Source organism: Arthrobotrys flagrans (genome assembly GCF_004000055.1).
Source record: "Arthrobotrys flagrans strain CBS H-5679 chromosome Unknown unitig_0, whole genome shotgun sequence".
NCBI classification, from domain to species: domain Eukaryota; kingdom Fungi; phylum Ascomycota; class Orbiliomycetes; order Orbiliales; family Orbiliaceae; genus Arthrobotrys; species Arthrobotrys flagrans.
In genome coordinates this window covers 7,486,644-7,507,923 of record NW_027137550.1, presented here as the reverse complement: position 1 = coordinate 7,507,923, position 21,280 = coordinate 7,486,644, and the positions used below count along the sequence as shown (strand labels likewise).

At 45.7% G+C, this 21,280-nt stretch overlaps 4 protein-coding genes across 4 annotated transcripts; 1 reads left to right on the top strand and 3 right to left on the bottom strand.

Moving 5' to 3' along the window:
- Window positions 1-120: 120 nt before the first annotated feature.
- DFL_005211 (uncharacterized protein) lies at window positions 121-1,402 on the bottom strand (the record flags this gene model as incomplete). Its single annotated transcript, XM_067634437.1, has 3 exons — window positions 121-694; window positions 762-1,158; window positions 1,228-1,402. 3 exons carry the CDS (start codon window positions 1,400-1,402, stop codon window positions 121-123), a joined length of 1,146 nt encoding a protein of 381 aa, XP_067492505.1.
- Window positions 1,403-1,910: 508 nt separating this feature from the next.
- DFL_005210 (uncharacterized protein) lies at window positions 1,911-3,849 on the bottom strand (the record flags this gene model as incomplete). The annotated part of the gene is made up of 6 exons (XM_067634436.1): window positions 1,911-2,559; window positions 2,622-2,647; window positions 3,407-3,446; window positions 3,507-3,561; window positions 3,643-3,672; window positions 3,741-3,849. 6 exons carry the CDS (start codon window positions 3,847-3,849, stop codon window positions 1,911-1,913), a joined length of 909 nt encoding a protein of 302 aa, XP_067492504.1.
- A 490-nt stretch (window positions 3,850-4,339) lies between these two features.
- DFL_005209 (uncharacterized protein) lies at window positions 4,340-5,760 on the top strand (the record flags this gene model as incomplete). The annotated part of the gene is made up of 4 exons (XM_067634434.1): window positions 4,340-4,364; window positions 4,439-4,917; window positions 4,974-5,681; window positions 5,746-5,760. The coding sequence occupies 4 exons, from the start codon at window positions 4,340-4,342 to the stop codon at window positions 5,758-5,760; spliced, it is 1,227 nt and encodes a 408-aa protein (XP_067492503.1).
- A 3,209-nt stretch (window positions 5,761-8,969) lies between these two features.
- On the bottom strand, window positions 8,970-11,977 carry DFL_005208 (uncharacterized protein; the record flags this gene model as incomplete). The annotated part of the gene is made up of 5 exons (XM_067634433.1): window positions 8,970-9,270; window positions 9,392-10,241; window positions 10,308-11,332; window positions 11,416-11,642; window positions 11,780-11,977. The coding sequence occupies 5 exons, from the start codon at window positions 11,975-11,977 to the stop codon at window positions 8,970-8,972; spliced, it is 2,601 nt and encodes an 866-aa protein (XP_067492502.1).
- Between the last annotated feature and the right edge of the window lie 9,303 nt (window positions 11,978-21,280).

Genomic DNA, 21,280 nt, shown 5'->3' with positions numbered 1-21,280 from the left:
ATATATAAGTTCGGAGCCCATCGAGATACCTTGTGATAATATTATAAATTCCTGTTAAGATCCCTCTCAAATACTCTATTAAGAATACGTCTAATTAGGTAGTATGGTCCACCAACTCGTCTACTCCATCATCTCATCCCCATCTTCATCCTCCTCCGCTCCATCCATACCGCTATAACCCCCTCCCCCTTCATCATCCTCGTAATCATCCCCATGATTCAACGGCAAAAACCTAAAATCAATAAAAGTAGGTGCAGCCCCCTTTTCCCCAACTTCCACGAGATACTGCATACTAAGCACCCCCTCCCCATCCCCCCTCAAGCTAACTTTACTCGCAACCCCCATAGCCCTCATCGCCTTCCTCACAAATCCAAATTTATACCTCCCCACAAACTCTTCATGTACCAAAAAGGTCTCCATCACAACTTTGTTGTTGGATGAAAGGTCTACGGTGGCTGATGATAGGATTCCTGTAGCTGAGAGAGAGAAATTTGGTCGCTTGTTGGGGGATACGGAGTATATTAGGGTTTCGGGGGAGAGGTGGTCGAGTTCGAGGAGGGCGTCGTGGAGGAAGGCGGATTTTAGGATGAGTTTGTGGGTTAGGGTACTGCGGTTGAAGGGGATTAGATCGGTTGAGGATTGGGGGATGAATGTTGTTAGATGGCAGGTTGTGGTTACGCCGGCATCTTCTAATCTATACCATCATAGAAACATTAGTATTTATTAAAACAGTAATACAGAGAAAAGAAAAAGAGACCTACATAATAGACAGCGGAAACCCATTACCCTGATAAACAAACCTACAAGTCCCCGGTAATCTTAAATTATTTTGTTCAAACAGGTTCGGATTCCCAAAGAAAGGTCCTTGCTGTCGTCCAATAGGTACATTATCTCGACCAGATATTCCACCAGCCCCTCCTTGACGGTTAATATTGTTACCACCCCCACCACCGCTATTGTTACTCCCATCTGCACCAAAAATTTGTAGACATTCTAAGAGTGCTGATAAAGATATTTGAAATTTGGAGTTGCTTTCTTCGGATTCTAGGTTAAATTGTTCGGCAGAGGACGGTGGAACTGCTGCCGTGGATTCTTGGTGGATTGTTGAGGGTGTATAGTTATATGAGGAGAAGAGGTCAGGTGTTAGGCAGACGTTGGCTGTAGACACCCTTATTTGTCAGTAAAGATTCTAGAGAGCTTGAATGAAGGGTAAAGATATGTACATACCCTGCATAGAATGTGAATCCTCGACCGAGAAGCGGATGTTGTCGGCGGAGATGCTGACGTTCGCGATAGGCATAAAGCCTATACATTTTAGCAAGTCGTAGATGTGACGAGTGGAGGACGATATGGCAGAGAAGACGCGGCCGGGAGCGGCAGAGGGGGCGGGATCTTGGGTCATGATGGAGTGAGTCGAGGCGTACTGGATGTCGAGGGAGGTTGAGAGAAGGAGTGTGTTGGGTGTGTTATAAAGTGGACGCGTTACACACACGCGTGAGTCACGTGGAAGCGGGTTGACTGCTTAGTTTAGCTGTACTATACCTGGGGTCAAGTTCGGCCTGCAAGTGGTAAACCGTGAGACTACAAATTCAATGCCAGATTGGAGAGAACATTCATACTTAAATTACAGACTACTTTCTATTATACATAAATAATATTCGTGCTTATGAAAGATAACGTATCGTATCAATCATATTCGAAGCTAGGGTAAATGTGCGATAGATCGAAGGATATGTCGTCTACTAGAGTAGTACATATTCGAGCAACCCATCTAGATAGGTGCTCACGAATAGGTATACTTGTAGGGCTATATAGTTGCTTGATATGTCATGATAACCCATGGGCCTCCCTACTTCCATGAAAAGCCATAGCTACCATCAATAGTCCCTTTAATTTGCAACCCTCTAATACTAAGTCGTTTTTGGTTCAGTCAAGTAGCTATACCAAGAAGCTCCATGACTCCCAGTCGGCCTCCCTGACCCAGGAACCGGCACACACTTCTTTTCCTTCTCCAATTTCTTATCCTTCCCGTCCACAAAGATCTTATAAACTCCAGATCCCTCCGCACCCTCGGGGCAGGCCACAAACGACCCCCTAGTATGATGGAAGTACAATTTCTTGTCCGCTTCCTGTCTAACCCTAAACCCCAAAACGGTGGAACCAGCAGGAGGTGTAGGTTTTCCTGGGGCTGTATATCTCAATGCACCAGTTTGGTCGATATAGAGTTGCTGACCGCCTGGAACTTGGACGTCAAGGACTGCTGTGCCGGCGTACCAGATTTTCCAGTGTGTAGACCCCATGGTATCACATTTTGGAGTACCCTCGACCTTAGGATCGCAACCGACGGTGGAGGTATCCTTGCCAAGGTAGAAGTAGCCGTAGTAAGTGACGACGGGTTGGTCAAAGCCGTCTATCTTGAAGGATGGCCAGAAAGCAGTGCCCGTTGCGAATCGGCTCTGCTGTGGAGCAGGTGATGGAGCAGACGAGACTGCGGCAATGAGTGAGAGAAGAGTGGCGGCTCCGATGAAATGCATTTTGGCAGTAGATTTTGAGTGTAACCTTGACAATCAAGTTAGGAGAAAATTTTAAGAATGAAGAAAGTCGTTCCTAAGGGGTCATACTGTAAATTATCTTTTGTCTTGTTACCCTAGTTAAAAGCGGAACGAGCGAGTCCACAGTCCCTTGCGTATCAAAACGAGCGTAAAACTGCTATACGAGCACCGAATGGAGAGGAGTGGGAAAAGAAGAAAGAGGAGATTGCTGCCAGAATAAGAATAGCAAAGGCACAAGAACAACTAGAAGATCCTTCTACCTCACCACCTTACGATCTTCTTATAATAAGCTTTCCCCGGCAAAGCAAGACTTTTAGCATAAAAAAGGCTGGACCACTTGTTTTTTGCGATGCAAAGGAGACCAACAGGAGCCCAACATGTACATGCATGTACCGTAAATTATTACTACGTGAGGTACGTCACCCTGGCCAGGCTATACCTGCCTTATTGGATATGGCTGCCGATATCGTGAGCTCGCCAGCTTCAGACTTCCTGGAGAACCTGTCAAGATGTCAAGTACGCCGCTGGGTATTCACTTAGCTGGCAGTCCACAGGAATATATGATAGTAGGAGCCCCAAACAAGGTAGCTGTTGGCGGTTTTCTTCACCCCGAAGCGTGTTGCGGCGTGGAAATAACACAAGAAACGGTAAGGCGCAGCATGTGATGAATGGGAAATTCAAAGGAAAAATCGGAAAGCACTAAAAAACAAAGCTGGGAAACTTTTGAAACGACAAGACTGTTGGTTGGTGTTTTTTTGTGATTAAAAATATATCGTAGGTATTGGTTTACATGCAATGGGAAGGGCGAGAGGACATGATCTTAAGTGGGTATTATCAATGTTTTCACCTCAAACGTAAACTCCTCCAGCCGCTAGAGCATATACAGAGCCAATCCTATTCGCAAGCATCAGTTTATGACGTAGAAATGACGAAGAAGAACGAGATATCACAAACCCGAACGCAACTGAGGCCGGAATTGCTATAACCGGGGTGAGGGCTAACGATTTGTCTGTTGCATCAACCAGTCAGTTATGAACTTCTAGATTTCGATTTATGACAGTATGCACGTATGCTTGGAGATATATCGTACTTATGGAAAATATAATTGTAAGAATTGCGCCTAAAATTCAACAAATTGTTAGAATTACAATCTATACACTATGGCGGCCATTGTTGGGGTTGTTATACCAATTGCGAGGAGTAAGAACGCTACAGGGGAGTGGAGGTTCTTCCCAATAATGGGAGAGAACGGGGTACTCGCGGCCGCGTTCCACAGTTCTAAACTCGGCGTAGACATTCTTCTAGATATGAATTGGCCTTCAATGGATCGCGAAGAAGCTGGGTATTCGGTGATTTCTTCGTCTATCCGCAATGTTCGGTGTCTGGCGTATGATATGTATGTGTAGTGTACACTGGTATGTGCGATATCGAGGGATGTTAGATGAGGCCACCTTGGGCTTGGGTGTGCGTCGTGTTGGGCATCGGTGATACCTTCAGCACCGCCACAGAGACTGGCGCCACACTCTAGTTCTTGGCTCTCCTTCACCAGCCACAACACTCAACCTTCCACCAACACATTGTGGCGGTGAAGATGCACCTGCATATTACACACCTCCCAACCATATCAAATCCTCCGCGCTCCACCAACCGACATCTCCATCTCGATATCACAGCACGCTCATATCAATCGCACAGCAATTCCGATACGCTTTCTGCCATCTATTCATTATTCTAAAACTCTTATTTATCCTTTCCGCAAATAACTTCCGACAGACTAAATCGCCACGATGGCACCTGGTGTAAAGGATGAGCGTAAGATTCCCAGCGCCGTATATACATTCCCTGCGAATCGGACATGATGCTAACATTATATCGTTTGGTTCCAGAGGTTCGAAAGGCATCGGACGATGGCGACATCTCCATGTCAGAACCATCACCAAAGCGACTGAAGTCAGTCGCCGCTACCACCCCGGACGCCTCTATGCCTACAGGTGAGGAAGAGGTCGCTCCAGCCAAGACGGTCATCCAGTTCAAGGAAAAGCCCGCCGTCATCGAGGAACGTACTGGTGTCATTGAGTTCCGTGTTGTCGCCAACGACAACGAGAAGGACTCAATGATAATCTTGACGGGGCTCAAATGCATTTTCCAGAAGCAGCTCCCAAAGATGCCTCGTGATTACATTGCCAGATTGGTGTATGACCGAACTCACTTGAGCATGGCTATTGTCAAGAAACCATTGGAGGTTGTTGGCGGTATCACCTATCGTCCTTTTAAAGGCCGAAGATTCGCCGAGATTGTCTTCTGTGCCATTAGCTCCGACCAGCAAGTCAAGGGATACGGTGCTCATTTGATGTCTCACTTGAAGGTAAATCAACAAGATAGCTACGCCCTAACATCATCTTACTAAGCTCATTTTTGTAGGATTATGTCAAGGCTACCTCCGATGTCATGTACTTCTTGACCTATGCCGACAATTATGCTATCGGGTACTTCAAGAAACAGGGGTTCACCAAGGAAATTACCCTCGACAAATCCATCTGGATGGGATATATCAAGGACTATGAAGGTGGAACCCTTATGCAGTGCTCTATGCTCCCGCGCATCAAGTATCTCGAAGCTGGCAAGATGTTAGCCAAGCAAAAGGAGTGTGTTCATGCGAAAATCCGTGCGATCTCTCGCAGCCACATAGTTCACGCTCCACCTAAGCAATGGAAGAACGGTGTCTGCAAGATCGACCCCCTCTCCATCCCAGCCATCAAGGAGTCCGGGTGGTCCCCTGAGATGGATGAAATGGCCCGTCAACCCAAACATGCTCCACACTTCGCTCAGCTCCAACACATCCTCAACGAGATGCAAAACCACCCCTCTGCCTGGCCATTCCAGAGACCAGTCAGCCGCGAGGATGTTGCGGACTATTATGAGGTCATCAAAGAACCAATGGACCTCGAGACCATGGAGAACCGTTTGGAGGCTGATCACTATAGTCAACCTGAAGAATTTATCCGTGACGCCAAACTGATCTTCAACAACTGTCGCTCGTACAACAATGAAACGACTACATACTACAAGAACGCAAATAAACTTGAGAAGTTCTTGTTTACCAAGCTGAAGGAGATCCCTGAATGGAGTGTATGCCTTTCTCGAATCCTTATAGCGTTTGTATCCGAAGCTAATGTTTCCTTCTTCCGAACAGCACCTTGTCGAGTAGAACTACCAGGGCAGGCATGATACTCATGTTTTCCCATGATCCTTTGCAAGAATTCCCCAAACCACGGCTCCCACAACAAAAAGCCTCTATCGATGCCGAATTTCACCTGCCTATGGATATCGGGGGAGGAGTTTTCAACACCTCGCTACACTACTCGTTCTTCCACCCGTAACTCTTCTGTCTTGCAAGGGAGAAGTAGCAAAAACGGGGGAAGAAGAACGAGTCGAAAGGTAATAATGGTAGGGAATAGGTCAATTTGACCATTAATATCCCCCCTAAAAACCGACTACCAAAGGAGTCTTTCGGTGTCTTCGTCCTATCCAAATGTTCTTGTTCGGGGTCATTTACTCTGTTACATACACTTTTTATCGATATTCCTTGTATTCGGATTCGTTCTACCCTTTCATGACCCTTTTGTTTTTATCTTCCTGCAACTTAGCGATCTAGATGGAGTTTTATCTACGGGCATAAGGGGGCGTTTTTTTTTTGTAATTTTATCCTAAACAACCTGTTGTGGATATCTTTTTATATATAAGATAAGATATGAATATAATTCCTAATTTCCATCTTTCTGCCTAAAATACAGTATACTATTTCCCGGTGTTACCAGTGATTTTTTATGTGTATCGATACACGTACCCCCCGGTTATAAATGTACTTCGCCTGGCTGGGGTACCCTTCCCCCGGGAAGACATCTATATCTTTCGTTATGCGGAGGTATCTCCCAACGTATATATAGGTAATATAACGGTCCTAAAAGTGAAGATTTTTATAGATCCTTAATCTCAACTAATATGTATTAACTCTCACATGCTGAAATCGAATGTAACGCTCGATATTAGCCCCAACCGGGGATCAATATATTGATACTAGGGCTGCGCAGAGGGAAATGGATCCTAAAGAAATATCACGGCTTTTGTGTAACCCATTCCATTCTATCCAACACACAGTCAAATGCAAATGCGAATTCGAATTCAAGAACTCCATGACCTTCTCAATCTCCGCATTTAGGTACCCCGGGGCAAGAATCGTATTTACGAAACCGACAAATGCATGCATGCAAGTCGTTTCCAGCTGCCTAGTTTTACGCTCACAGTATGTATGCATGTGACAGCTACGGTACCATCCGCCGGACGGTTAGTTGAAAGGCAAAGGGAAAGGGGACTAAAACCTGTCAGCATGTGGGCACATATATGGCGTGTGACACATGATTGAAAAAGTGCGGTTGTAGACGATTACGATTGCGATTGGGAATATAGCGTCCTACTGAGGGTATACCGAGTGGTATTCCGGGGGTTAACGTTAGATCTGAATCGAATGGTTCTGCGATGGCTTCAGCCGTAGAAATTAACAGTACTGATTGATTTCTTTTCCAACCTTCTCTCTTATTTTTCATGATTTGATATCCTCAATACAAACTCGAGAACATGGAATACTCGTCACGGTTCCGACAACGACCCTAGCTACCGCATCATCACCCTCACATTCAGCTGATCCAACATCCCATCCATCTCAAGCTTACAAACAATACATATACATATGCACCCCTCCAAAAGCAGTAACAGAATCGCAATCGTGGGAAGAAACCCCACCTCCCGCAGGGCTGAGCTGCATGACAGAGGGAACCTTGTGGGAAACAGAGGAAAACGCAAAATGGAAATGGTCTATGCTGTTCAAGGGTAGGGAATCCCTTCCTTTTCAACCGACATGTGCATTAGTATACTAGCAAGGGCGGAGACGACAAAGTAACATAACTTGAGGTAGCCCGGATTTCGTGGAGTTCGAAGTCGGGAATTGGATCGGTGGTGCCGAAAGCAGGTTTTTTGTAATAGTAGATGTGGTTCAGCTGGATTTGAAGATCGATTGATGATATTGAATTGAATGTTCGGACTCCAGATCCTCGCCAGATCGGGCCGTCACCATAATCCATGTCCCCGCAGCTGATATACCTCAAAATCCATCTATCACCATAAACTCCAAATCCACAAGTCTAGTAAAATAATCTTCAAGAATATCAAAAATTCTATTAATTTTCCTCTCCACCACTCAAAAAAAAAGTTTACAATTTTAACTAAGAAAACCAGTCACAGAACTGTTTTTTTCCCCTCTCCTCTCATCGGATAAACAAAGAGCCCACATGCAAAAGCCACATGTAATCAAATACACTGCTTTTCTTCTTTCTTTCTTTTCTTCAGCGGGGGTAGTATCCAGAGTTATAAATATCTGTTATACATAAAAAACCAAAATAGTAATAAAAAAGAGATATCTGGTAGAACAGACTGAAAGACCATTCCCACTCTCCCGCCACATCCACTTATCTGCCGAGTTCTGTAGTTATAAAGAAAATGTCTTGTTCGCTCAAACCCGACTTTCGCCCTTCTCCTGTATTCATTAAACGTTATGTATAGTTATATATAAAAAAAGAGGAATTCCGCGGCGAATATAAGAAAAGGAAAACGATAAAAGCAGTAAACACCATTGATGAATTTAAGTGGTTTTATGGGGAGTGGGAAGATAGAAGGGTGAATTTTGTGTTCTGTAAAAAAAGGGTATCATTCTTATTTACCGTTTCGAAAAGGTTGGATGTCAGGAAGCAGGGGATCGATGGAGGGGCGATAAAAATATAAAAAGGGACGAATGATTAAACGGCAAGGCATGCAATAGAGACACCGCAGTGGACAATATACGTTTTTTAGTGAGGGAGGAAAACAGATTACAGCAAAAGCAAGAAGTACGTAGAACGCAATTTTTTGAGATCCCGGAAAAACAAGGACTAGCAGAGCTAGGAGCCAGAGTTAAAGCTATTCGGATTAGACGAGGGCGATAATTCGAGAAAAGTTCGGCTAGACGAGTCGAGGGAGCAGTAGTAGAGGAGAGATCCATCCAGATAAAAATTGTTGGGATAAAACAAAAAAAGGTGACGTAGGCAGAGAAGTTCAGTTCATTAGTCGTTAATAAAATCAATGTGGTGCGGAAGAATCCATGTCGCTCATGATAAAAGCAATAACGCGAAAAACAATTCGCATGACAGTAAAAATCCTCGCTCCGTTGATAACGCCGCTGTTGATGAATAAAGAGAATAGAATGCCGAAAGCAAGCAAAGCGTTTAAATAAGGTGGGAGGTGGTTCCATAGGCTTGACCAGCCGATGGGTGCGCAGGATAAGTGATATTTCGGATACTGGGCTGTAAAAAAAAGCCCTTTGGGCCTTCATGCCTCCCCCTCTTCTCCGTCCTCCCTTCGCTCCAAAAGCTTGCGCCTCTTGCTCCCCATATTCGATATCAGCTCTGGCGCCGGAGCCTTGTTTGGCTCCGGGGCCTTTCGCTTCATGGAGGCAATGGGAGGCTCGACGAGTTCGTCTTCGTCGTTTGAATCGTAAGTCGGAAACATTGGGTTCTCTTTGACCCGCTGCTTCGGGGAGCCGGAATGTCCATCGGCTTTTCTCGGCGGTTGGGGGGGCGACACGAGCGACGAGATCCTCAATGGATCCGAGGTCGGTACCGGCTTCCAACTAGGAAGCCAGTACGGTCCCTTGGATCCGTATCTTCATCTCTGCCAGCCTGTTGTGCAGGTCTATGACCTGCTTCACCCGATCCTCGGGGGGATTCGGGTCGGAGCGGACTTTCTCGTACCGCGTCCTGTAGTCGTCGTGGAGTCGTTTGTACTTAACAAGCAACTCCATGTCGGCCCGCGCGTAGCGGGACTTCGTCCGTCCACCTCGCGAGGAGGTTTCGCTCGATGAGCTCGACATACTAGTGGTCGAAGCTGTCGAGGACGCGTAGGTGACTCTGGGGACTTCTTTGCGCCTCTGTTCGGGTTGTGTGGGTTGTCGTGCCCTCCTCGTTGCGTCCGCGGTCTGAGATGTTTTGGGGGCTTTTCTTGCCACCACGGGTCGTTCTTCTTCCGTCGACTTTCTCTTCCTGTTTCCGTCACTATCCTCTGAAGTCGAGGTCACGACCCTCTTCCGAGCAACTGGTTGATCGTCAGTCTTGCGTTTCGGTTGAGGACTTGAGGAATCCCGGTGTCCTGGGATGTACCTCGGCTTCGACGAAGCCTTGTCGGCAGAAACTTTTGGTGTATGGATGGGAACCGAGGTGTACGAAGCATGGTTGTCGAGAACAGGAGTTCTGACGTCGTCAGGGGTGGCAATGGATGAGAGAGGGGAAGATGAAGCAGTGGATGATTGGCGGACGATATCAGAAGCTGTTAGGGGAGGTGAAGAGCCAAGTGGGGATGGTTTAGCAGGGGAAGCACTTGAACTTGCAGTCCGTTTGTGTCCGTTGCTAGTAGAAGGCGGCAAAGCAGCGTGCTCGGTGCGGGTAGCAGCGACACTGGGGGGTCGTTTCGAAGGGATGTTTTGAGGACGATCAGAATGAGGATTTATCTTGGAAGATTTCTTGTAGAGCGGTTGGGCGGAAGAGGAAGAAGAGGATGAGGATGAAGATGATGACGACAATGAGTTTGCTTTGACAGGAGGGGTATCTATCAACATACGGTCTTCGTCAGACGACTCGGAGTCGGAAATAAACTCGGCAGACTTGAAGGCACCTGCTCTAGCTCGAGAAACGGGTTTAGGACGCGTCGTAGAAGGTGCAGAAGATGCAGAAGGAGGAATTGGGGATTTAGCAGAAGCAGTGACGGTGGGTGTCGATATTGGGAACTTGGTTGGCATGATTGTCGAGGAGGATATTGAGGGAGAGGTTGTGGTTGTCTTCTTCTCTCGGCCAGAGGTTCCTCCTTTTGTAGTTGCAGCTTTGGGTTTCGCAGCACTCTTCTTATTACTATTCCCAATTATCTTCTTCAATGCAGCTATTTCAGCACCTCCTCGAGCCTTCGTTCCCGTCGTCGTAGCAGGCTGTGATATCGACCGTGCCATTGGCTCTGCACTGGCAGCGGGAGATGCTGTCACTGGTTCCTCTTTGCTAATCTTTATTGTCGGAGGTAGGGCCGGTGAAGCTGCTGCGACTGGCTTCTTCTTCGCTGGTTCAACTACCGGTTCCGGCTTCCGTCGAGGTTGTCGTGGTGGTCTCGGCTTCCCTCTGTCCTCCGGCTTTCGAAGCATTTCCCATTCAGGTGCATCTTCTGGCAGCTTCAGTCTATCAAAAGCATCCTCTGCGTTCTCAATTGCCGCCTCTCGCATCTCCTGCTTCGGGTATTTGAATCTCCAGACGTCAAGTTCCTTATACATGCTATCGAAAAGCTCCCATCGACCGGATATATCACGATTGGCCAGCTGTATTACTATCCCAGAGCATTTATCCAAGTCGGTATGTGTCTTCATCGCCAGTATTTGTTCCTTCTCCGGTCCTAGGGCGAGCAAGTGTATTAACGGTAGGAATAGAGGATCTTTTCGGAACGATTTCGGTTTAGGTGCAGATGTCACATTTCCTGCCGGTGAAGTGACAGCCGTTAATGCCGGCGACGAAGGCATAGAGTCGGAAAACTTGGTCCTCTTGTTGACCTTAGTCTTCATCGAAGGAGCTGTCAGAATACCCGCCTTCTTCGCAGCGATCAAACCTCTTCGTCCGGAAAGTTCGGGCCCGAGCTTAGATGGATTCGAGACAAGTTGGACACTATTCATACGCGAGTCAATATCCGAGTGGATGGAGGACGAATCACGACGGCCTTGGATATCATGAGGGTGTATTCTATATACCTCTTCTTATCCTTCTGTTTCTGCAGAGCTTCCATCTGCTGCTTAAGAGCCAACAGGTCGGCATCCGCGTTCTTCTTTTCCACAACTTCCAGCAATTCCAGCTTATCCCTCAGCATGCCTAGCGGGACTACGGTACCGTCGTTGTCGTTGGACTGTCGATAAAGCTCATTGTGGAACAGCTCGTGGGTATGCATAAACTCAAACTGGTTGCTTCCTACTTGCAAAGACTAAATTTTCCCCAACGAAAGAAAAGAGAGAGAAAAGAGAAAATCACGTTAGTAAAAAGTACTCCACCCTCATTATCCTACTAACTGCGTGTACCAAAATCCGCAATTGAGTCGGAAACAAAAGGGATAAAACACACCGTGCGCCCTTTGCCCGTGTTGAGTTGTAAGGAATTTAGCTTTCCGGCTGACAGCTCTTCTAGAAATCGTTCGGTAACGTTGATCTTGACGGCGAACGGCGCCGGGTATGCAGCTCGTGCATTAGGTTTCTCGTCGGGTGCCTGCAACGACGGTCCGGGGACTACGAGGCCCTCGTCGGGTATGTTTAAATTCAGCATCGTGGATTCGTCAATGCAAGTCTCGTCTCGGGTGTACGGTGGAACGATATGTTAATGGGGTGTTCGGAAAGAAGTGTTCCCTCCGCTTTGGACTGTCGTCGCACAAGGAGAAGTCCGTCCGAACAGAGCGAGTGAATTTCTCGGAAATTTCGGTTTCCAGCCGCAGTGTATCCCGAAAATCGACAGGACAACTTCGGTATCTTTTTTGTTTTCTTCAGGGGGGTGTTTAAACCACAGAGAAGGTAACTAAAGAAGATGTTATGTTTTTCTGATTCCCTCCCGAGGTCCCTGTAGGTTGGTACCCGCAGAGGACCTCTCGCACCACGAACTTTAGATTGTGAACTGCGCCAGCGTGCACGATTGTTGATGGATCTACTCGTATAAAGGTCGGGTTTCTATGGAAGAGAGTTATGTTGAAGCGGACAGAGGGAATGCAGGGTCCGGGATTTCCGTTTCGGTGGCCGTAGAGGTAGCGGTAGGAGTGACGGTGGGTAGTGGGTCGGGCGATACTGGCGGCCGATTGGAAATTGGGGGATCCTAGGCTGGTCCTGCGAATGGTCCGGTGACGATGATGAAGACTAAGATGAAGATGGCGATAGGTCTACAGATCGGTACGGGAGGCCGTTTTTGATCGTGAGGCAAGAAGCAGGGAAGGGGAAGGGGAGGAAGACAAGGAAGACAAGGGGAGGAAGGATGGTGAGGCTCGTGTCGGATATTGGGCTTTGGAGGTTTCAAAGGGTTGGATTCGAGGTCGTGGATCCTCAAACGGCAAACCAACCAAACAGCCAGGAACAGGAACAAAAATAAAGACGGATAAAACCACAACTTCGTATATACGGATGCGAATCTGGTATGGTCAGGTATGATATGTTGCAAGAAGGAAACAGAAAGGGAAGCCGAAGAAAAAGGGTAATAGTAGTACGTAACCCGGGGAATGGTAGGATGAATGTTGGAACGGGCAAGAGACTGGATATTGGAACGGGCCAGCGAAACTTCGAAGTGAAAACAGAAAGATTGATCGAGAATTCGAAGTGTCGTCGAGGAGGAGTAGGAGGTTGTGAATGTGATAGATTGTATATTATAATGTCTGTCTTGCCTCGTCGGTGTGGTTGGGTTGGAGGGAAGGTTTCGGGTGAGACTGAACAGGACTGGACTGGAAGTGGAACTGGGCTGGCGGGAATCCTCAACAGGCAAGATCCACCACCATCAACGACCTATACATCCACTGTAGGTATCGACTGTATCGACCGTATGTACTGCACTAGCAATGCAACCAGACCGGATAACAAAAGTAACAAAAGATGGTAAACAGCAGATATCAAGAAAAGAAGTATATTGTTTGTCTGCCGGTGAATTGCAACAGACAAGAGAGGTTGCTGATGCAGTTGCAGTTGAATGAATTCAACTTGGAAAAAGGAAATAGAAGAAGGGAAGAAACAGGTGAGAGAAGAGACAACAGGGCAATGCATACAATACGTCCAACCTTGGGGTCAAGTCCAGCTCCTGTTGCTGGCTTGCTAACTAAGCAGACCTGTCCGGTCTGGTGTGAGTATGTAACAAACAGGTCAGGCAGCGGGAAGGAATAAGAAGAGAGGCTAGGCTAACTGCCATAGTCACAGACCAGACCAGACTCGAATTCCCACACCAGATCAGACATCCGATGGATGGCGTCCCTTCGATACGTCTCCGACAGACAGAGACAGACGGACAGCCAAGCGGAAACGGGACAGGCGAATCTGTTTTTTCCCCAATATCTGACACTTCCAGTTCTTTTTCTTTTTGGTTTGGGGGTGTCCTTAAAAAGGCACATGTACAGGTACATACATGTATCTGTCTACAACTGGCTACACAAGTCCCTTGAGTTCCTTGACGAAAAGGTGGGTTCCATAAATGTGCTAGTCCCGAACTTCCCTCATGTCGGTGCATCATGCTGCTGGGCCTACCCTCCCATTTCGAAGCATTCTCCAGTCTTCTGGGCTGACCAGGGACCAGGTCTAGTTCCTCTTTACTAGCATACACATCCAAGCAGCTGGCCGTGGCCCCCATCGCCGGTTGTACCCTTCTACATCGGAGCATCATCCGATGCCCGTGGGCAAGGTGGAGGAGGCACACCACAGCGATGCCTGCATATCGACTCCCAGGCCCTAAGGCAATGCAATGCGACGAATTGGAAAGGAAAACGCAGAAAAGCCACGCAAAAGAAGAAAAAGTAAAAGCAAAATATCTAAGAACGAGAAGGAAAAAAATCATCTGCACATTCGAATCTATCCTGAGTGCAAACAAACAGGTGACGCCGAAACCCCCTCGGAAATGAAAGGCCGTCTATAGGGGAAAGCTCGCACAATTATGTAATAAACGTGCACTTAACTCTTCCAGCGCAAGGACCAGCGGAAGGCCATGAAGGGAAAGCAGGAACAAAAAAAGCGTGTTTGTTGCTCACGCTTAGGCCTCACTAGTTCGAAATTCTGTCTCTGGAAGCCTTGTCGAGATGTCAGGTCACACGTTCCCTTCCTAATGGAACAACGGAATTAAACGAAAGCCCACCAGACCCATAATAGCAAGTGGGATGGAAGGAGAAATGTAGAAACGTTCGAAACATCTTTTGAACAAACAAAATTCCCATGCCATGACGGTGGGTGAGCAATGACATGATGGAACGTTAAATTTTTTATTTTTTTTTGGCAAGCATACAATAAATTCTCAGGCACTTTGCGAGGCACCGAAGAGATACTTCCGGGGAGGGCCGTTGGTAGCATGATTCTCAGTATACCAGTAATTACAACTCGACAAATCCCTATATCGCATTTACTCCGAAAATTAGGTAGTACCATATACTGAAGCATCGTTACGATATCTCTCAGAAACCCCTTCGCTAGACAATAATACATATCATCCCGATGCCATCCCGCAGGTCTCCATCGGTAAGGTTCGAAAAAGCAGGGAGTAGGATACGAATTCCTGCTTTGTATCCTACTTCCGAACTTGGAGGTTTGTAACATCTCCGCTAGTTATGATGGCGCGGGCGGAAACCAGCCTCGAAGGTACCGCCCCCGAGAAACATTGTCCGGCCCTACATACACCCCCTAAACCCTGATATAATTTCCATTGCTGCACGTATGTATGTATAATATCTCTATCGAGATACATGCAAAGATAATCTCCGAGATCTAATAAAAACCCTTTCCGAAACTCACATGTTCGTTTGCAATTGGCAAAGGGGACCTTTATTAGAGGTTCGCCTGGCATGAGGTTAATTGCTGGTGCTTTGTGAAACCGGCGTCAGAAGTAGAACCGACCCAGAACCAGTTGCCAGTGGTTAAATGTATTTTCGGCAATAGATTTCCATTAATAATACTAATTGCTCACGGTGCGCTGGTATTTTTATACAATAGCGACCCCAGGCCGAGTCAGGGACGGGAACGAGAGAAAAGAGTCGGTTAACTTTCTGGCAAGGCTTCCAATGAGACCTCGACACCAAGTTAACCGTGCCTTTCATATATTCCTACCCTCCAAAAAAGCCTATTGAAGCACAGATTAAATTCGCCGGCGGCTCCACAAAAAACCATATCAGACCACATCCTCTGAAGATAGGAGCATTTTATTTCGTCTGTAAGACAAATCCCCACATTACCTCAGGCATATGTATTCCACCGAACCAGTGCATATGAAAATATAACAATACGGGTGCGGCTTGTTCCCAGGCGCAGTGAACTGTCGAACCGCGATCCGATCGAATCGTTTTTAAAACTACGCCACCAAATTGCATGTTGTACTGTCTGCCGTTTATTGTCACGAGGACGATATCATCTATTTGCCATTATCCTTTTCGCTCTATCCTTTCCTACCTATCTCTCTTTAATTTCAAGAAATAAAAAAGGATCGTGACCCTCACGAGACCAAACCATCCATGGAGAGAGCTGTCCGTAAACCCCCACAGCATGAGTTGAAAACCCCAAGGTCCCATCCAATCTTCTCCCTCCAACACCTCACCACGGCAATACCTTCTTCTCTTGACAATACACTCCCAACTCTCCCCATCTTCAAGCAAGCTAAAGAACCCATGAACACCAGCAGGTAGACAAGCAACCTAAAGCGTGGCACCATAGTTCCCGGCCATTTTACGCGGGAACTACTGTACTTGCAACAGGGCCAATCTTCAACGTATCCTTACTCAAGACATTCTAGTCTCTATAAGCTCTCCATTAGCTAGATCGATAGACAGACCCTTCTTGCCAATCGAAACAATTAAGCCCAATCCAGATAGAAGATTTAAAGCAAAATCCTAAAATACCAAACTGTATATGGAATTCTAAGACGTTAAGAATTAAAAAGACCAACCGTTCCATAGACGACCCCAGTTTCAAACTTTAATCGATAAAAGGAAGCTTGGATACGCTTGCGACTAACATATATAGACGAGAGCGAATGGATATCATATAGACGGATTATTAAGTATCTATACCTCAATTGTGAACAGTTACTGAATCTTCCACAGATCTCGAATAAGGGTTCCTTCAATTGCCCCCAAAAAGAATTTTCACTGAGACCAAGTGAAGTAGACATTCGGTATTCTCCGGGGAGAAGGGTAAGCTAGTACATCCCAACCCGGGTACAGCACCCGGACACCTGTCAAAGCACAAAGCAAAGCTTCAAGCCTTTCGTATTCGGAACTGCAACAGCCAGTGCAGTCTGCATACATACATCTCCGACACCTCAATGCAAGGGAAACGAGAGACCGAAAAAAAAAAAAAAAAAAAAAAAAAATTTTCAACAAAATCCAAGTTTGAAGGTAAACCCAGCAAACCCGACGCCGTTTCCGCAGAGAGGAGAGAGAAAGAATGAAAAAAAAAAAAGTCCAATCGGCAAGCCACGACGTACACATTTCCATTGGCCTCGTATGAAGTTCTGCATACAACATATCCTCATGCATAGAAAACACATATCCTGCTTAGGCAAGAAGGCGTTCGCATGGCTACGCCTTGGTCTTCTACTTGTTTCACGCCTCTCTCTTTTCTTCCTCTTCAAAATTTCGTATCAGAACACTTATTTTCTCAGAAAACAAAGAAAGCCATAGACAGCCATATAATCCACCAGAAATCTAAGTATTTTACCCTTCCACCAAACCACGGCGGTATAAAAAGGTTCATCCCAGAGCAAGCATTACGAAACAAAACAACCAAATCGCATGGAAAATGGGGGTAATTTTCCCCTTCGATCCAACTCTAAAAACCCAAAACGGTCTCCACTTTACACTTCGTCACAAATATAAAAAAGTAGAATCGAACAAAAAAAGGTTCCTTTATTCACCTGATTCACACACACACACCCATACCCCAATGGCAAGCCCCCCAAAAACGTGTTTTATGCAAGTCACCCTTTTATTTTCGCCACCGCAGTCTCCAGAAACTGCTAAGGAAGGGGAGGCGTTTTTTAATCCCGGGAGAAAAGTCGATTCATAATATTAACGCAATTAACATACCAAGGTTGAAAGACTGGATTTCGAATGTGCATATGTGTGATGTAACGCTGCGAAGGGAACGAAATTGAACACTCTAGACCTACTCTGAAGTCCTCGCCCAAGAGAAAGAACTTGTTGTAATACACAGGAGAGGAGAGCGAATGAAAGATATGAAATCATACAGATATCAATGGCTGGAAACAAAACCACAAGAGGTCTTGGCTGAATACCTCGAACAAGTCAAGGCCATGGGTGTTTTTGACATGGGAGGCCTAAATACTAGGAAAGTTGTAATTTACCATAAAATAGATCGCAATTAATCAAATATATCTCCAAAAATGTTAATTACGTTAATGTCGAAAACGAAAGGTCATTTTAACCACTGGCCACTTACGAACTGAAGAACGTCACATCACATCATATCTCCCTCGAGAAGAGAGATATCAAATTTACAACTTACCTAGCATCCATCGGCGTCATCCGTGCTGCAAAAACCAACAAAAAAAAAAAAAAAAAAAAAAAAAGACTGATAACTCATCATCTCGCACCCCAGTCCAGACAACGCAGGGACCACATAACCTCGCAGCCTAGAACCCCATTCGACATGCATCTGTAATATTTGGTGGCTGGCGGCGGCGGAAACGTCTGGCTAGTATGTCTTTTCCTGAGCTCTCTTACTTCTTTGTTCCTGCACTGTCGACAAGCATTTGGTAATCGATGCCAAATGCGTTGGCGAACTGGACCTGAACCCTTGCTGTATTGTATGACACACCATGGAGTTATTTGCGAATGCGCATTTATACTGACGGGCATGTATAGCTTTAGTTCGATTGGCTGGGAACTTGGTCAGATGCGGTTTGTGACTATGTTGGAGTGATCTTGATTGATATCTATAGAAACCGTTCCTCGATCGGCTTCAGAGGTTATGGCCATGTGACTTCGTCCTAGAGGGTTTGCTCAAGATATCGATTTAGATATACGAAAGCTGTAAGGTGAAAAAGAATGCAGGTTTGTCGAAATATCCCTCGCTAGTTGGATGGCATACATTCGTTTAAATTGTACTGATTATGGTTCATGATCGCAATATAAAATCAAAAATATACCATCGCTATAAAGCTATCGCATAAAGCTAAGAACATAAAAGGAGTGTCGAGCTTTGTATCTTCATCCCCATAAAATGTAAAGATTGAACTTCAATTTCACAATTAATTAATCCATTGAAACCAGAACTAGCCCGTAGTCGGCGGACTAGCTCGGGCATTCTAATACTACAAGCTACTACAGCTACGCAATCCTCATGGCATTACCCCTCCAGTACCACAACCTCACCCCCTCGGTCCTACAGTAACTATGCAAAAAAGACCGGCTGCGGGACATCCAACCGTACTCCTCAACGTTACAACCCGGTTATGCAATAACGATTTCCGATATCCTCAAGATCACGCGTTAACGTTACGTACATTACCCTACTTTACATATAACCAGGGCATCAATTCTTACCATGTATCCTCCCCACTTTAAACCACGGCTTTAATTACGGCGTACAATATCATCTTTTGCGCAATCCCGTTATTCCTAAATATTTAGCGAGGCCTAAGATATCATGTATTATAGTATTTCGGATCAGGTCTCCGTGATATGGAAATCTTGATCCATACTTGACCCGCACCCAGCATATGTGCATATATGTTTATACTTATCATCCACGTATCAATAATGCGGTCTCCAATCCCCGGATATCGATCGATATAACTGTGCATCTCAAACGTGGTTTTGTAGCCTGGTACTCCTAGGCGAAATCTACAATATTGATGGCAAAGCACATAACTGAACTACTCCCTTCCTTCGACCAGAACTATACAGTTTAAAACCATTGTTCCTAGGTACAGGCCCATGGGATCCATGTCTATCACGGACGCCCGCTAAACGCCTTCCCTCCCTAACCCCAAACCCTTCATGGAACGAAATATCCCTCTCCAACTGTTAACCCATGGGCCAAATCCTCATGGGAAATACCTCGTGGAAATACCTCAGGCTTCAGGATTCTTCGCATTTTGCATGAAAGACAACAGTACGGTACCGGTGACCGTTAAGGGGAGGGAGCTAAGAACACGGACACGGCAGGACAGGCAGCGTTCACAGCGATTTTTATGAGCTGAAGAGACTGGCTAGCATGGGATGCTGCGCGATATATGCCTCGCCTCGCCTCGCATAAGCAGGTACGATACAGCGAAGGGGATGGATTTGAAAGCCATGGGAATAGGCTGGTTTGCTAAGGCTACGAAAGGGATAATGAAGTTGAATCGAATTCCTTCCTGCGTATCCAGAATTACATCGTTTGCCGCGACGAATCCTCAGCATGTGGTATATACTGCACTTCACGACAATACGATTCTCAATCAACCCTCTATTGTATTCTCCGAAAACAATCCAAAATAAAAACTTTTGGTGTAAGGATTTAACACCTCACCATCCTCTATAAAGTTCAAGCTCAAGGGTCCAATTTAGCCTCAACCGCCCCGCCTCCAAAACAAAAAACCACGAGCCTTCAAATAGCGAGGCTGTCTCCACCTTTAACCAGGTTATACAAATATAGCCTACGCCGGACCGGAAGCTTCAGCCGCTTAATTATACAAAAAAAAAAAAAAACTTCTTCCTCTTGGTAAACAAAAAAATCTATTGAAAATCCGGGGAAGCGATTCCGAATTTGAACCTGGGGGTGGTGTGAGGGCAGGTTTTTCGGTTGGGTATTAATATATTTTGATTTATCCGGCAACGCATGGGGAGTGGTAAAATGCAACAAAGTGTCGTTTGGAAAAGTCTCGTCCGCTAGATCGAATATTTGCTCAGACTACTTCATTTTGATATCAATCGACCGGTGGAATAAATCTCTCCAATTTCAGTATTATGTGCAAATTTTGATCAAATTTGAGCTGCGACGGAAGTCAATCAATTCGGTTCTAGATCTGCGTTGATCCACCATTACCATCAACCCTCCACCATCGCAAACATCACCATTCAGACAACCTCACCCCCCAGCGCACAATTTTTATCCAAATCCCTTAATTTTAGTCTCAATCTACCAGCCAGATCATCCTAAAGATATTTGGTACTAGCTTCAATAATCCTCCGATTTTTTATGCTGAAAATAATCACATGATTAAGACGCTTTTCGCGCATTTCGACCATATCATCCATCGCAAAACATCATTTTTCAAACAACCTCCTCCACCACCCTCGATTTCTATCCAAATCGCATAATTTTAGTCTCAACCGACCATTTGGATCATTCCAAAGAACTTTGCTCCCAGCCTCAAAACCCCTCCGATTTGATGCTTAAAGTAATCACATGATCGGAACAATATCCGCGGTATAAACTCCACCACATCATCGCAAAACACAACTTTTCGAACAACCTCATCCCCAGCTCCCAATTTTTATCCAAATCCCTTGATTTTAGTCTCAATATATCAGTCAGATCATTCTAAAGATATTTGCTGCTGGCTTCGAAAATGGTCTGGATTTTGGTTTTGAAAGTAGTCATGGGACCTCGGTACTGTCACCTTTAAAGCGACGATCGCTCAGCCAACGTCACGATATCAAATAGTCGATTACATCCCTTTATAACAAGAGATTAATACCGGCCACTACTCGACCGAAGCGAAAAAAGTCTTAACTATAAGCTTATAGTTCATAAAAACGATCGCTAGAGGTCTTACATACACGCCCTCGAGAACAAAAAAAAAAAAGGTATCACGCAAAGATGACGGCAGATATACCATCATGCGCGCCGATGCAAAAGGGATATCAAGACCTAAAATCAAAAAGCAGGGCAATAACTTCAC